This window comes from Bos javanicus, chromosome 15, assembly GCF_032452875.1.
Source record: "Bos javanicus breed banteng chromosome 15, ARS-OSU_banteng_1.0, whole genome shotgun sequence".
Taxonomy (NCBI): domain Eukaryota; kingdom Metazoa; phylum Chordata; class Mammalia; order Artiodactyla; family Bovidae; genus Bos; species Bos javanicus.
The window spans coordinates 5,364,029-5,378,831 of NC_083882.1; the positions used below are offsets into that span (position 1 = coordinate 5,364,029).

Consider the following 14,803-nt stretch of genomic DNA (forward strand, 5'->3'; position numbering starts at 1 on the left):
CATTTAACTAGAGTACTCCATTAAATATGTTTTACAGGAAAAAAGTGAAATTAAATCAATAGTATTTAAAAACAAGTACTTTTGAGCCAGACATTTTTGTTATTCAAACTAAAATCTTTCCTATCTATACCTGAGGTACAATATAATTAGACAAATGTGGAAAATGGTCATTAATAACCATGACCAATCATTGGAGACACAAAGTATTTCAAAATTTAAAAGAAGAAAACTCACCTGGATAGATTGAAGATAGCTACCAATTTTCTGCCCAACACTTTAGCATCTTTAAAGCCTTCTGAATAGAGAATAACTTCTGCAATAAGCTCATTGTCTGGACGAGACATGGCTACTGGCCTAAAAAGTTGTTTAAGATTATCAGGCAGTTTTTGTCTTCCACCATAGCCTTTTCCAGCAGGATTCATAGTGATAAAGATTCCAGAATTAGAATTTATTTCTACCTGAAATATTAATTTAAAACACAGGCATCAAGTATTTGAAACTGTAACTATAAAATATATTGCCAATAGAAGTTTTATTGTGACATACTTCTACACACACATCTTATACCTTAGCAAAAAGTAACCACTAGGGTGCTAAACATCTACTCAACATATAATAAACTCCTTAGGAACTATACTACTTTATAGAGATTCTTTATAATCAGTTTTTTGAGGCTGAAAAGTTTCAGTGACGGTAACCAGTTTGACTGTCCATTTATTCAATATTATGTCTACTAAAAGCCTTCCTTGTGTTAGGTGCTTTCTTAAGTACACAGAGACAACACAACTCTGAATTAAAGTCAGTAACAGTTCATGCTCTTTTGGAGTTTATAGTCTATTGAATACTACAGTCAAGCAATTATAGTTAATATATGCTATGACAGTGAAGAGTAAAATATCTTGAGAGTATCTAGTGGGAGTATTTTCAACTAAGCAGTAAGAATAGAAAATTAGAATTATAATGTGTAAACAATGAATGAACAACAATGAAGCAGAAATACCTAGAGTAAAAAATCTGGCTATAAAGGAAAGAAAAGAAAAAGAGAATGGTGGAAGAAAAGATGAATTAAGGGAAGGTTTGCTTATGTTTTGGGCTTCCCTGGTGGCTCAGATGGTAAAGCGTCTGCCTGCAATGCGGGAGACCTGGGTTCGATCCCTGGGTCGGGAAGATCCCCTGGAGAAGGAAATGGCAACTCACTCCAGTATTCTTGCCTGCAAAATTCCATAGACTGAGGAGACTGGTAGGCTACAGTCCATGGGGTCATAGAGAGTCGGACACAACTGAGCAATTTCACTTTCACTTTGCTTGTGTTTTAATTATACTAAATAGTATACTACAGTATTAGTATATATAATATTGTACATCATTTAGAAGGGAAATTATGTGATTATGTTTAAAGCCAATGAGACATGGGAAGAAGGAGGACAGGAATAACTGAAGAGAAAGTCCGGGGGAAGCAGATCCCAAAGTATAGATGGAAAATTTAGCTTGGGTTGGCAAAAAGGACAATTTTTCTTTCTAAGAGGAGGAAATGACAAAAATGAACAGGGGAAAAAATAAATTTTGATGGTAAAAGGTTAAAAACTTAATAGTTTCTCTTTTCTTTGTGAAGAAAGAGTTTAAACATTTAAATTTTACTCCTGTAAACTCAGAAGTTACAAGAAATTTAGAATTGGTTCTACTTGGCCTACCCTGAAAAACTTGTATTGTGAAAATGTCATTATGGAGAAGAGGATAATTTCACAGTTCTTTCCACGTCCAGTGTGTTCACCATTACATATAGAGAGAGAAATCTATATTTTATATACAAATAAGTTTACATTCTAATGACATGAATGTATATTTCCTATGTGGAGAAGTAAGCAGCAGCAGAATAGTTAAATGTTTATTAAGATTCATATAGAATAGTGATTAAAAACATGAATTTCAGAATTAGACACAGACCTGAGTTCAAATTCCAGCACCACTATTATGCTAACTTACCAAGCTGTAGTTTCCTTATCCATAAAGTGAAAAAAATATAACAGTACCTAACTCAAAGAACTGTGGTGAGTATTAAGTAAAACAAAATATAAAAGCATTAAGCACAGTGAGAGCATAGAGTGTTTGATAAATGTTAGCAAATATTATTATAACTGGATTATTCAATACTGAAAGTTTGAAAGTAAATAGTGGAAATGGACCAAAAAAAGGTGAGAAATTCAGAGACAATTCACAGGTAAAAAGGTTTAACACACTGGTCACAAATTAGAAACAAGGGTGCCAGAAGCAATAAAGACAGACTATTTGCCTGAGTATGGGTAACACAAAGTCTTATAAAATATTTTAATTCTTTAAATTTCTGATGTAGCTATACCTCCTTGCCAAGCAGCTCACACACAGTTCTATGATTCTTCAAAGCATCTTGAATTGTCTGGATTTGCATAGAAACTGCAGACAGAACAGATTCTTCCAGTCTATTGAATTCATCAAAACAACCCCAGGCGCCACACTTTACCAAGCCAACAAATATTCGTCCCATTGACTTCACATCGATGCCCTTAAAAATAACAATTAAAATTATATTCATTAAACATAATTAAAAACTCTAATAATAATCCAATACTTTATATCATTTAGTGAGAAGATGATCATTTCACCCATCTATGCCTCTTTGGTTCTTTATTAATAAATAGCTATTCTTTCAAAAACTAGGGTGGTTTCAAGGAATAAACAAAATAATTCATGTGAAAGCATTCTTAAAAGCACAAGAACTAAAGATTTTGTTTTAGTTATTCTTTAAGTCAAAATATAAATCCTACACATGCTCTGAAAATGGTACTTTTAATAAATTTAAGATTTTCTCCTCCTATCTTCACTATTCTCCTTACAAAAAGTGTTTTTCTACACTCTAACATAAATCTTCATTCAATATTTAAAATTATTTCTTGTAATAGTTATCTTTAGAAAAGTTTTTAGACTATTCTGTATGCAACCTCTCTCCATTTAACTTCTCAAAACAAATTTCATTTTCAGAAGTATAGTGATTTAAAATATAGCATTTCCTATATATAAATATGTAAAAACTATTTCAAACATCTAAGACACTATTACATAGTTTGACAATTATTTATTCTACCTCATCACAATTGAAAACTAAAACTTGTCTTCCAAGAAGTCCACCTAAAGCCTTTACTGATTCAGTTTTTCCAGTTCCAGCTGGACCATAAGGATTTCCTCCAAGTCCCATCTTCATGGCTTGAGTGAGAGTTAGGTAGCACTTGTCTGTCAGAGGAGTATAAACCAGCTTGGGAGCATTACCCTATATAAGAGAAATATAAATTTCAAACATTCATATTCTATTCAACATTACAAATATCATATAGTGAGAGATTCTAGTTAAAAAGTCTAAAAGGCAACAAAAGTTTAAAGTTGTTTACTAAAAAATACTTTAGTAAAGAAACTTTCTAAAGCACAAAATGGAATTAAACTTAGTTATTTTAATTTAAGCATGCATTTTATTCTATCCTCAACTGATAAACTGTTAGGTTTTCCATATAGTCTCTCAAGTTCTTTTTTGTTTTTTAACACCAAAAAATTTTGTATTGGGGTATAGCCAATTAACAATGTTGTGACAGTTTCAGGTGAACAGTGAAGGGACTCAGCCATACATACACACACACACACACACACACACACACACACACACACACACCACGTATATATCCCCCAATCAAGTTCTTGATAATGTCACAAATATATACCTCGAAGGCAAATAAATTCAAAAACTGTATACAATTACACAGTTTCCAATACAACTCAATACAATTGCATACAATAATCATTCTATTTTGTATTTTAAAATTCCTTGAATCTTACAATCTTCACAAATCAGAACTACTTTGGAAATCTCAAAGTATAATTAATTTGAAAAATTCCTTATGAAATTAATAATCTTAAATTATCAAATAATTCTCAAAAAATAGATTCAAATTCAAATTGCATTTTATAGTTTTTTCCTTAATTTAAGTGGACAGATTTGGGTCTCAAAATTCATTTCCTTTTTGAAAGAGCCAGCAGGCAACTCTCCTGACATATGCTTATGAACATAAATGTCAAATGTATCCTGATGACTGATTCACTATGATGGAAAAAGGCAAAGAGCATACAGATGGATTTTTTGAGAATAGATTACATTATTTGTTTTAAAATTCTTTTACCTTGCAAACTGAAGATATTTAACAAACATACTTTAACATATTAACTAATTTTGGCCTCGTAAAAGGAGACACAAACCAAATTGCTTCTACCGAGGTTGCCTAATATTCACTTCTCTTTGGATTAGAGATATATTTCAGTCTACATAAATAAATACTACTTCAAGAAATGGCACATTTAGAGAAATCAGCACAACACTGCCATTATTTTAACTTTTTTGTAAATAGAATTTTTCCAATATAACATCTTTCTAATTATAATGAAATAAAAGACAATAACACAAACAAAAGTTACAACTAAAATTAAAATAACTTTTTCATTCAATAGCAAATTTCCTTTAAAGTAAATAATTCCTAACTGGAAAAATTAAACATTTCTACCACAACACATACCTGGTATTCATAAGTATACTGAAGTTCGGAATCCACCATTTGAACATAACATGTGTGATCACTTTTCATATAGAATCTAACTTGTTTTTTCCAAGCCCAGTCTTCAGTTGTATGAATTTGCACTTGGTTTAACTGCTTCACCACATCAATATTATGGATAATATCAAGAATAAGTGCTTTAAGTTTAAGCTCCAAAATGCCAGATTCTGTACACAATTAAAATAATTGGTGAAAACGTTGCCTGTGATTTATGTACTTTAACATTTTATATGTATATATATGAATGATTCCTTAGCAAATTTACATATATATGATTCCTTAGTGCATTTAATTTCATAATCCATCTTAATAGTACAGTAACATACATCATGCAACTCAAAAGAATGTCAAATGCACCAATAAGAACAGTGAGTGTAAAAACTAAGGTATAAAAATTCAGTGAAACAGGGGTTCTGGTTCCTTCTTCAAGGGAGTAAGGACTCAGCCTGGATTTCCCTCTGAATGCAGGTATAAAACACAGACAACCTGCATTAAACAGCTTTTTAGAACTCTGCAAAAGTAGAGTATCAGGCAAATTGGGGAAGGGCAGAATCAGAAGTACAACCAAACCAGTGGTAAGTTTACCTTTTTCCTTTTTTCTCTCTTATATGCATGGACCTGGACTCAGTGTTGCCAGAAACCATAATGGTGTAACCAGATAGATTTCAAGGACAAGGCCTCTACCTCCAAGTTGAAAAGCAAAAATGGAGTCTCCCCGTAGCCACAGCGCTGGCAGCTGAGTCCCAGAAATGCCTAAAACTCTGAAGGAAGAGAACCGCCCTCTCAAATTAGAGGAGTCATGACCCCAAGAGAGGGAGGCAAACCCAAACTGCTCTTTTGTCTCTTCTCTCCATCAGCTGGTCCAAGACACGGGCCCAGTCACAGGAAGCGTGTGGGAGAGCACACGGAGGCCCTGCTCTCTGACCGGAAGTCAAAAGGGTAGCCCGAGGGAACAACAGAACCCTGGGGAGTTCACGGAGCAGGAGGAGCCTGGGGAGACGCCCCGGAAACTTCTTCAGGAGAGAACTGAACCCAGCCTGAAGCGCAGATTAAATCGGACTTTGATGACTGGCCACTAGGCGGCACACATGTGGGAAAGGTCCGAGGATCTGAAGAACACAGCACAGACAGAACAGACGTGGGACCCACAGCCCAGAGAAGGCTGACTGGAACTTGGGGCTGAACCTAACGAGAGCACCTGCTCACAGAAAAATATCAACACTATCCGGAAAATTTAAATAACACTAAGATTACTGACTTCCCCGGTGGCTCAGAAGGTAAAGCGTCTGCCTACAATGCGGGAGACCCGGGTTCAATCCCTGGGTCGGGAAGATCCCCTGGAGAAGGAAATGGTAACCCACTCCAGCATTCTTGCCTGGAAAATCCCTTGGACTGAGAAGCCTGATAGGCTACAGGCCATGGGGTCGCAAAGAGTCGGACACAACTGAGCGACTTCACTTTCACTTTCAAGATTTTTGTAACGCAATATTCAAAATGTCCAGGATACAATCTGAAATCATTCAACATGAAAAGAACCAAAAAAAAAAAAAAAACCAACTCACATCAGAAAAGATAATAAAGGTGAAATGAAGACAATTCTCAAGTGAAGGAAATATGTAAGATTCATATTCAGCAAACATGCTATAAAAGAAAGACTAAAGGAAATTCTTCAAACAAAGATAAACACCGGAAGAAACCAAGATGAAGGATGGCCAACAGAAATGGTAAGAATCTAAATACAATAAACTATTCTCAGGTCCTCTGAAATACAGGGGATGGTTAAAGGAAAAGTTAGACTCTCATGGAGTTTTCAATGTATATAGATAAATACCTATATATATATATATATATATATATATACACACACACACATACACATAGATAAATATATATCCAATATATAATATATAGATATAGATAAATATCTATACACATTGAAAATAACATAAAAAGGGGAGGATAAAGAAATCTATACAATGGTAAGATTTCTACATTCCATTAAAAATAATAAATTATTGATTCCAAGTACAAGATAAAAGTTAAGTATATCTATAATTCCTAAATTAACCTCCAAAATAGACAGATTATTGACTGATTGACAGACAAAAGCACAATAGATAAATTAAGATAGAATACTAAAAGAAATGTTCAAATAACAAAAGTCAGGAAACAATGGAACATTCTTCCATACCAGTATTCCCTGGATCCTCAGAACTTGTATCAATGTTAGTATAGTGCTCCAACTTATTTACCAGCTGTGTTTCAATCTGATGAAGACTATGATCTTTGATAGCATTTTCTACATCTTCAGTGAATTTAATCTGTTCTGCCAAGCATAATATCTAATGAATAAAGAGAAAAATTATTTTTAAAAGGTGAATTTATTTAGAAATATTTTATAAATGTAAGGAAAGATACCCCTTTCCAAATTTCCAATTACATATTGGATCTCCCTACATGAATGTCTTACTGGACCTCAAATATTAATAGAGTAATACATTTGTAGGAAAAGCACTGTGTGATGCAGCTGAAGCCTACTTCTCAGAAATCATCTCTCACTATTCTTCTGTAGGCCTATTTTTGGGCCTTTGAACCCACTAAGCTTATTATAACCTAAGTGCCTTTGTACTTTCTTCCCCTGACTCTCTTCATAAATGGCTTCTGTTAACCAGCAAAGATATCAGAATATTTAATCCTATTTAATAAAAAGAGTAATCTTGTAGCATTCGAAAATAATCTCTCAGTATACCACTGAAGTCTACAATTTCAAAATATCAATTTTATCTTAAAACAAGATTTGTATTAATCATTCAATCTAATCCCCATAAATAGACACTAAATATAGATCATCTTCATGTTCACATAAAACATGAACTATTAATGCTGTTTGATTTCTGTAATATAATTTATATAGCAAGGTTACTGATAAAGCAAATGATACATTTAAATACCAGATTTTGAAACCATATTTTAAAATACTTTGATACAGTTCTTAGATGGAAAAGGACCCTCCTTTAAACTAAAGACATGAACCATTCATCATCATATAAAGCACAAAACTTACTGACCAATTACTACTAAACAGATTGTCTTTTTCTTATATTTACCTTTTAGCATCCAGAAAACATCATTAAATGCCTCTATTTCTCAAATGAATTCATTATCTATATAGACATTTTAAAACAATATAGCAGGCTAAGCTGCTGTTTGCTCTAAGTCAGAACATTATATAAGTACCACATCAAGTTCTTTAACAAAAAAGAAAATCAATTAGTAACTTTCCAGGGCAAAGTCATCTCTCATACTTTGTAGTACAAAACTCACCAGCTTCTTTAATCAAGTATATGGTAAAACATTTAATTAATCAAGTATATGGTAAAGCATTTACTTTGGCCATCTGATGTGAAGAACTGACTCACTGGAAAAGACCCTGATGCTGCGAAAGATTGAAAGCAGGAGGAAAAGGGGACGACAGAGGATGAGATGGTTGATTGGCATCACCAACTCGATGGACAGGAGTTTGAGTAAGCTCTGGGAGCTGGTGATGGACAGGGAAGCCTGGCATGCTACAGTCCATGGGGTCGCAGAGTCAGAGATGACTGAGTGACTGAACTGGACTGGAAAGTATTTAAACAAATCCAAATTTGCTTTGTAAGAAAAGACTCTGCTTTTTAATTTTCATATGAAAATGCTCACATGCCACCTCAAAACTAATATGTATATATATATGGATTTTCATTCAGGCAGTACTACTGAATTTCTGTGTTATAAATAAGTGCACATCAATATCTCAATTTTTAACAGTCTGCTATACAATTTCTATGAGAGACTAACACAGAAATGATACTCAAGACATTAGTCTTGACTAATTCTCATGTCACATTACCATTCAGATACCTGAACAGACACTAAGATTTTAATTGCCTAAAATATAATGGTCACTTTTCATGCATTGGAGAAGGAAATGGCAACCCACTCGTGTTCTTGCCTGGAGAATCCCAGGGACGGGGGAGCCTGGTGGGCTGCCGTCTATGGGGTCGCACAGAGTCGGACACGACTGAAGCGACAGCAGCAGCAGCAGCAACGGTGCTGCTCCACTAATAAAATCTAACCTTCAAAATGAGTTGCCATGGAGGTGTTATTACACCGTCTTAACTAAGTGGCCAAAAGAATCACTCCAAAGATAGGATTCGAACCAAGGTAAGTCAGATTCTTTCCACTTTATTATGCTGCCTCCCTCCCAGACCAGAAAGTGCTTTCTCCACCTGATTATTTCAGGTCCTCACAAAGATGTCTTTAGAGAACTGAATAAACAGTACACAGTAACCTGTCCCAGACATTCATGTAGCCAATTATACTATTCAATCCATTTATATACAGTCTCCTGAGATAATTTTTTCTTAACATTAACTGCTAGTAAACTAGAATTATTTTCTAAATACGGTTCAGTAGTTCACATTTTTACAGAGCTAATGAGCTATTTACATTTTAGTAATTCACATATTTCTTGATTGCTCAGAACCCAGAACTGTTTCATGCTCAATTCAGCAACCTTCTTTAGCCTGTAACCCCTAATACATCTCCTGATAAAACTCTCATTTCCTCAATCTAATTCTTTTTTTTTTTCCTCAATCTAATTCTTATGCAATTCTTACTTTTGTATACTTTTTAATATTGTGTCTTTTATTCTGCTGCTGCTGCTGCTGCTGCTGCTGCTAAGTCACTTCAGTCGTGTCCGACTCTGTGTGACCCCACAGACGTCAGCCCACGAGGCTCCCCCGTCCCTGGGATTCTCCAGGCAAGAACACTGGAGTGAGCTGCCATTTCCTTCTCCAATGCAGGAAAGTGAAAAGTGAGAGTGAAGTCGCTCAGTCGTGTCCGACTCTTAGCGACCCCATGGACTGCAGCCCACCAGGCTCCTCCATCCATGGGATTTTCCAGGCAAGAGTACTGGAGTGGGTTGCCATTGCCTTCTCCAAAAGTCAATTTAAATCCTACCTAGAAATTGACAGAATACTAGGAAACATTTCCAGAGGTAATAAAACACTTTAATTCTAGCTTTGCAATGGCATTATTTTATTCATCAATGATTATTTTTATTTTTCTCTAAGAACTTAAGATTTTTTTAAAACATATTTTAGCTTGACTTAAACTGCTAAAAGATGCAACTGATATAAATGGTAAAATAGCTAAGTCTAAAATGTTGCAAGTTTCCTATCTAACTTCTCATGCTTTAGAAGAACATAAAAACCTGTTCCAATAGCTGTTGAATGTTTTAATTTGAAAAACAAAAAAAAAGGTAGACTCTCCTGTGAGAAATCACAGATTATCTCAATACCTGCCTTTCATTGTCTCTAAGAACTAAAGTTCCTGATACCCTACCTGTATAGTGTTAGTCTCAACCAGCAATAAAACTAATCCTGAACAAGGCAGGATATTTAATCCAAGTCCTAGTGCTATACTTTAATATGGGTCAGAACAAGTTTTGTGAGAACAAGTTTTGTGATACAATATCCAGTGTTTCAGAAAAAAGTTGCTATGAACACTGACCTCCAGCAATATCTATATCAACTTTGCAACCTAGCTCTTTTCTTTGCTGTCAAAGTTCTAGTTCAGGGCTATGATTATTTCAGACCTACACTTCAGTTCAGTTCAGTCGCTCAGTTGTGTCCAACTCTTTGTGACCCATGGACTGCAGCACGCCAGGCCTCCCTGTCCATCACCAACTCCCAGAGTTTATTCAAAATCATGTCCATCGAGTTGGTGATGCCATCCAACCATCTCATCCTCTGTCGTCCCCTGCTCCTCCCGCCTTCAATCTTTCCCACCATCAGCGTCTTTTCCAATGAGTCAGTTCTTTGCACCAGGTGGCCAAAGTACTGGAGTTTCAGTTTCAACATCAGTCCTTTCAATGAACATTCATCCTTTAGGATGGACTGGTTGGATCTCCTTGCAGTCCAAGGGACTCTCAAGAGTCTTCTCCAACACCACAGTTCAAAGCAGGAGGTTACTATTATCTTCATTACCTCCACCATAGTTTGAAGTGAAGAAGTGAAGTTGCTCAGTCGTGTCCGACTCTTTGCAACCCCATGGACTGTAGCCTACTACACTCCTCTGTCCATGGGATTTTCCAGGCAAGAGTACTGGAGTGGGTTGCCATTTCCTTCTCCCATCTTCCCAACCCAGGGATCGAACCCAGGTCTCCGGCAGTATAGGCAGATGCTTTACCATCTGAGCCACCAGGGAGGTCCACCATAGCTTGGCCCCAGGTAAACAGCAGGGAGGGAACACAGCCCCACCCATCAACAGAAAATTGGATTAAAGATTTACTGAGCAGGGCCCCACCCACAGAACAAGACCCAGTTTCCCCCTCAGTCACTCTCTCCCATCAGGAAGCTTTCATAAGCCTCTTATCCTTCTCCATCACAGGGCTGCTGCTGCTGCTGCTAAGTTGCTTCAGTCGTGTCTGACTCTGTGCGACCCCACAGACGGCAGCCCACCAGGCTCTGCCATCCCCGGGATTCTCCAGGCAAGAACACTGGAGTGAGCTGCCATTTCCTTCTCCAATGCATGAAAGTGAAAAGTGAAAGTGAAGTCTCTCAGTAAGTGTCCGACTCTTCGTGATCCCATGGACTGCAGCCTACCAGCCTCCTCCATCCGTGGGATTGTCCAGGCAAGAATACTGGAGTGGGCTGCTATTGCCTTCTCAACAGACTGAAAACCACCATCACAGAAAACTAACCAATCTAATCACATGGACCACAGCCTTGTCTAACTCAATGAAACTATGAGCCATGCTGTGTAGGGCCACCCAAGATGGGCAGGTCATGGTGGAGAGTTCTGACAGAATGTGGTCAACTGGAGAAGGGAATGGCAAACCACTTCAGTACTCCTGCCTTGAGACCTACACTAACACTCTGCTAAACTTCTGCCAGCTCCAACCTCCTATATGAGTTTATGGGAAGGGTGAGAGACAAAGTTATAGAGCCTGTGATTCTTCACCAGTGAAGGACTAAGCATCTGGAACCAGGAAAGTACTACATCACTGATTCTGCCTCCCAATTCCACCCCCCACTGGCTTGATAGCTGCAATGTCAACAGGTTTCTACTTTGAAAGCATCCAAATTATAGCAAACTAATGGAGCTAGAAGGGAATTTCACTATCATGCAGTTCCTCCCTCACATTTTACAGTTGAGGGACTGAGGAAGGTAAGCAATGTGTCAGATGTTCACTGCTAGATAAAAGGACAACAAAGATCCCAGTTGTGTAAGCCTCCTGACCTCTAGATCAGGGCTCTCCCACTGATACCATGCCTATTTCTACTGAAGACATTCCCTTACCTGTGAAGGGAAAAAGGATGGGTCAATTGCACCTTGAGAACTTCGACCTGCAGTAACACATTCTGTCAACAGCTCTTTCAAAGTCTGCTTCATTTCCAAGGCTAAATCATTTAACCAGGTCTGAAAGTAAGATTAGAAAATGTATTTCTTATTACACCAGTCATAAAACAAAAACACAACCTAATGACTCTATTTTTTTATTTCATGAAGGTTATAATTTCTTACTGACTCTCACATTCCAAAAATGTGCTAAATGGCATATATTTTTTTAATAAATTATTTAAATAAATTGAAAATAACTATTTTTTTCACCTCTTGGGATAATGGTAAGTGTGAAACTCAAAAATGTGTAGTTAGTGATCACTATCATCATCCATACAAACCAAAAAAACATGAACATTTAAAAAGTAACTCATTCATTTCGTCATTATGACAAACCAAACTAGACAGCTGGGCCAGTAAATTAGAGCCACACTGACTGGCTAAGTCCCCTGGCTCATGCTAACCTGATGATCTCATGTTTAGAAAACTGTAACTATAAGAAGAGATTGCTTCATTAAGGTGAACTATATTATTTAAGGAGTTAAGCTCCCTCTTCAAACAAAATTAATTCTATTTCAAGGTCAAAACAATTTTTCAATTATTTAATTATAGATAAAAGAATAAAAGTTAACTAAAGTCAAAATAAGAATGATAATTTATCAAAAGAGCAATGAATATTTAAGAATCACTATTTAACTTTAAAAAACTGCATCATTCTCAACAAAATATAAGGACAAAACTGCAAGCTTCAAAAGCTTTTCATCATTACCTATTTTAACTCTAAGTTCTAGCTTTTTACTATTTATTTTTAGAGTGTTTTCCAGTATTAAAAAGAGTACAAGCTTTTGCCCAGTTCAAAAGCCACTGCAGCTAAAGAGTAAGAGCTCTCAGTACAAGGCTGCAGACACCTACTCTGCTACCATCACAGGAGCTTCCAGAGTTCTGTGCTATCCCAGCTGCTAACAGCTTTTTCTCTGTGTGTTCCACCAGTCCTAATAAAATTACAAGAAAGGAAAACAACAGCAAAAACAATAAAACCCTTCACCAAACATGATAGCTACCTAACAAATCTATGCTTACAGCCACCTGATTGATACACTCCATATCCAACAAGATATAGAGGCCCAACCAAGAATGGACATTTTGTAAACTGTACAGATATACATATGATAAGGCATGGACCTGACCTGCAGTTGGAAGATAACTTTGGAACTTAAAAATTATAATTTGATGCATACATCCTAATGCTATTGGCTTTATCTGTGTAACTGTAATAGACACTTGACAGTTCACTTCTAGTCCAATAGAACGAATTAATCGATAGTTGTAGTATAAATGCACTAGTTTCAAGTTTACTTGTTCACTTAAACCATCTTATACAACTCAGATGCTGAAGAAAAAAAGAACAAAGACTTATTGAGAACTTATATTCCAAACACTATCGTGTGCGTGCGTGTGTGCGTGCTGAGTTGCTTCAGTTGTATCTGATTCTGCGACCCCATGGACTGTAGCCTGCCAGGCTCCTCTGTCCATGGGATTTTCCAGGCAAGAATACTGGAGTAGACTGCATTGCCCTCCTCCAGGGGATCTTAAAAGACCCAGGGATCAAATTTACATCCCTCACGTCTTGTGTATTGGCAAGTGAGTTCTTAACCACTGGTGCCACTGGGAAGTCACACTACAGTGTACCTAACACCAATTATCTCCTTTAAGTGTCAATGAAAGGCTTTGCAATAGCTAGTAGGACTTCTCATTCAATACTTAAGAAAACTGAGACTCACAGTTATTTATCTAATAAGTTGTGGAGCTATAATTAATATCCAAGTCTTTTGACTTCAAAGCAAAAGTTCTTTTCAAAGTTACATGCTGCATTCCAAAAACTAAAAATTCATAGTCTCCTTAATATCAAATCATTGTGAACTTTACAAAAAAAATTATTTTTAAGATATGAGAAAGGTTTCTAAAAGGCCTAAATTAACCAACTTACTCTACAAATTGACCAAATTACTTCTGATACAAAGTTCATACTGTTAATTTTTTTATACTTTCAAATTTGAAAAAGAATTACTTACCTCTACATTACTGGACAGAAGAACTTTATTTTTAAAAGGTACAACTTCTCCTTCTAAAGATTTCATTGCAGTTATATGTTTTAATTCCTCATCAAAACAGACACTGTGTATGCCTATATTACAAAAGAAACAATTTAAATGCAAAGCTTCCTTAAACACATAATTATTAGATATTACATATGATTACAAAATGTATACTTTGTAACATATTTATATATTAGAATTATATTAGTTCAGTTATATAACATAAAAGAACAGCTTTTCATCACCAAAAACTAGAAACAAACCAAATACCCAAAAGGTGAATGAGAAACTGTGATATATTTGCACAACTATTTTCAGCAAAGAAAGGAATAAAATATAGTTGAAAATATTATGATGATTGAAAAAAGCCAGGCACAAATGAGCACATAAGAATACATACTGATGATTCCACTTATGTGAAATAAAAAGATAAGAGCAAAGGGGGAAAGCAAACAACACTTCCTTTTCCCAAAATTTACACTCACTTTATGGTATAAAAAACAGACATGACCCAGTTTGGATCTTCAGAAAAACTCCATAAATTATTATTTACAATTTAAAGAAAGAAACTAGATTTCAGGGAGGTAAACTAATAACTAACATATAATAGAACTTGAAAGCAAACTTTCTGATTAGAAGAACTCTTTCTACTATCTCCACAGGCCAAATCAGTTATAGATATAAACACTTTAAAGC

The 14,803-nt window shown here is 35.8% G+C and overlaps 1 protein-coding gene across 2 annotated transcripts in view; it reads right to left on the reverse strand.

Moving 5' to 3' along the window:
* The window catches only part of DYNC2H1 (dynein cytoplasmic 2 heavy chain 1), a 398,003-nt gene that overhangs the window by 322,972 nt on the left and 60,228 nt on the right, over positions 1–14,803 (reverse strand). For both annotated transcript variants that reach the window (XM_061440087.1, XM_061440086.1), the window contains exons 29-35: positions 14,084–14,196; positions 11,970–12,089; positions 6,820–6,970; positions 4,590–4,795; positions 3,119–3,301; positions 2,357–2,539; positions 235–458 (exon numbers count right to left, since the gene is read on the reverse strand). In XM_061440087.1, the coding sequence (XP_061296071.1) occupies positions 235–458; positions 2,357–2,539; positions 3,119–3,301; positions 4,590–4,795; positions 6,820–6,970; positions 11,970–12,089; positions 14,084–14,196 (1,180 nt within the window). The remainder of the gene's footprint in view (positions 1–234; positions 459–2,356; positions 2,540–3,118; positions 3,302–4,589; positions 4,796–6,819; positions 6,971–11,969; positions 12,090–14,083; positions 14,197–14,803) is intronic.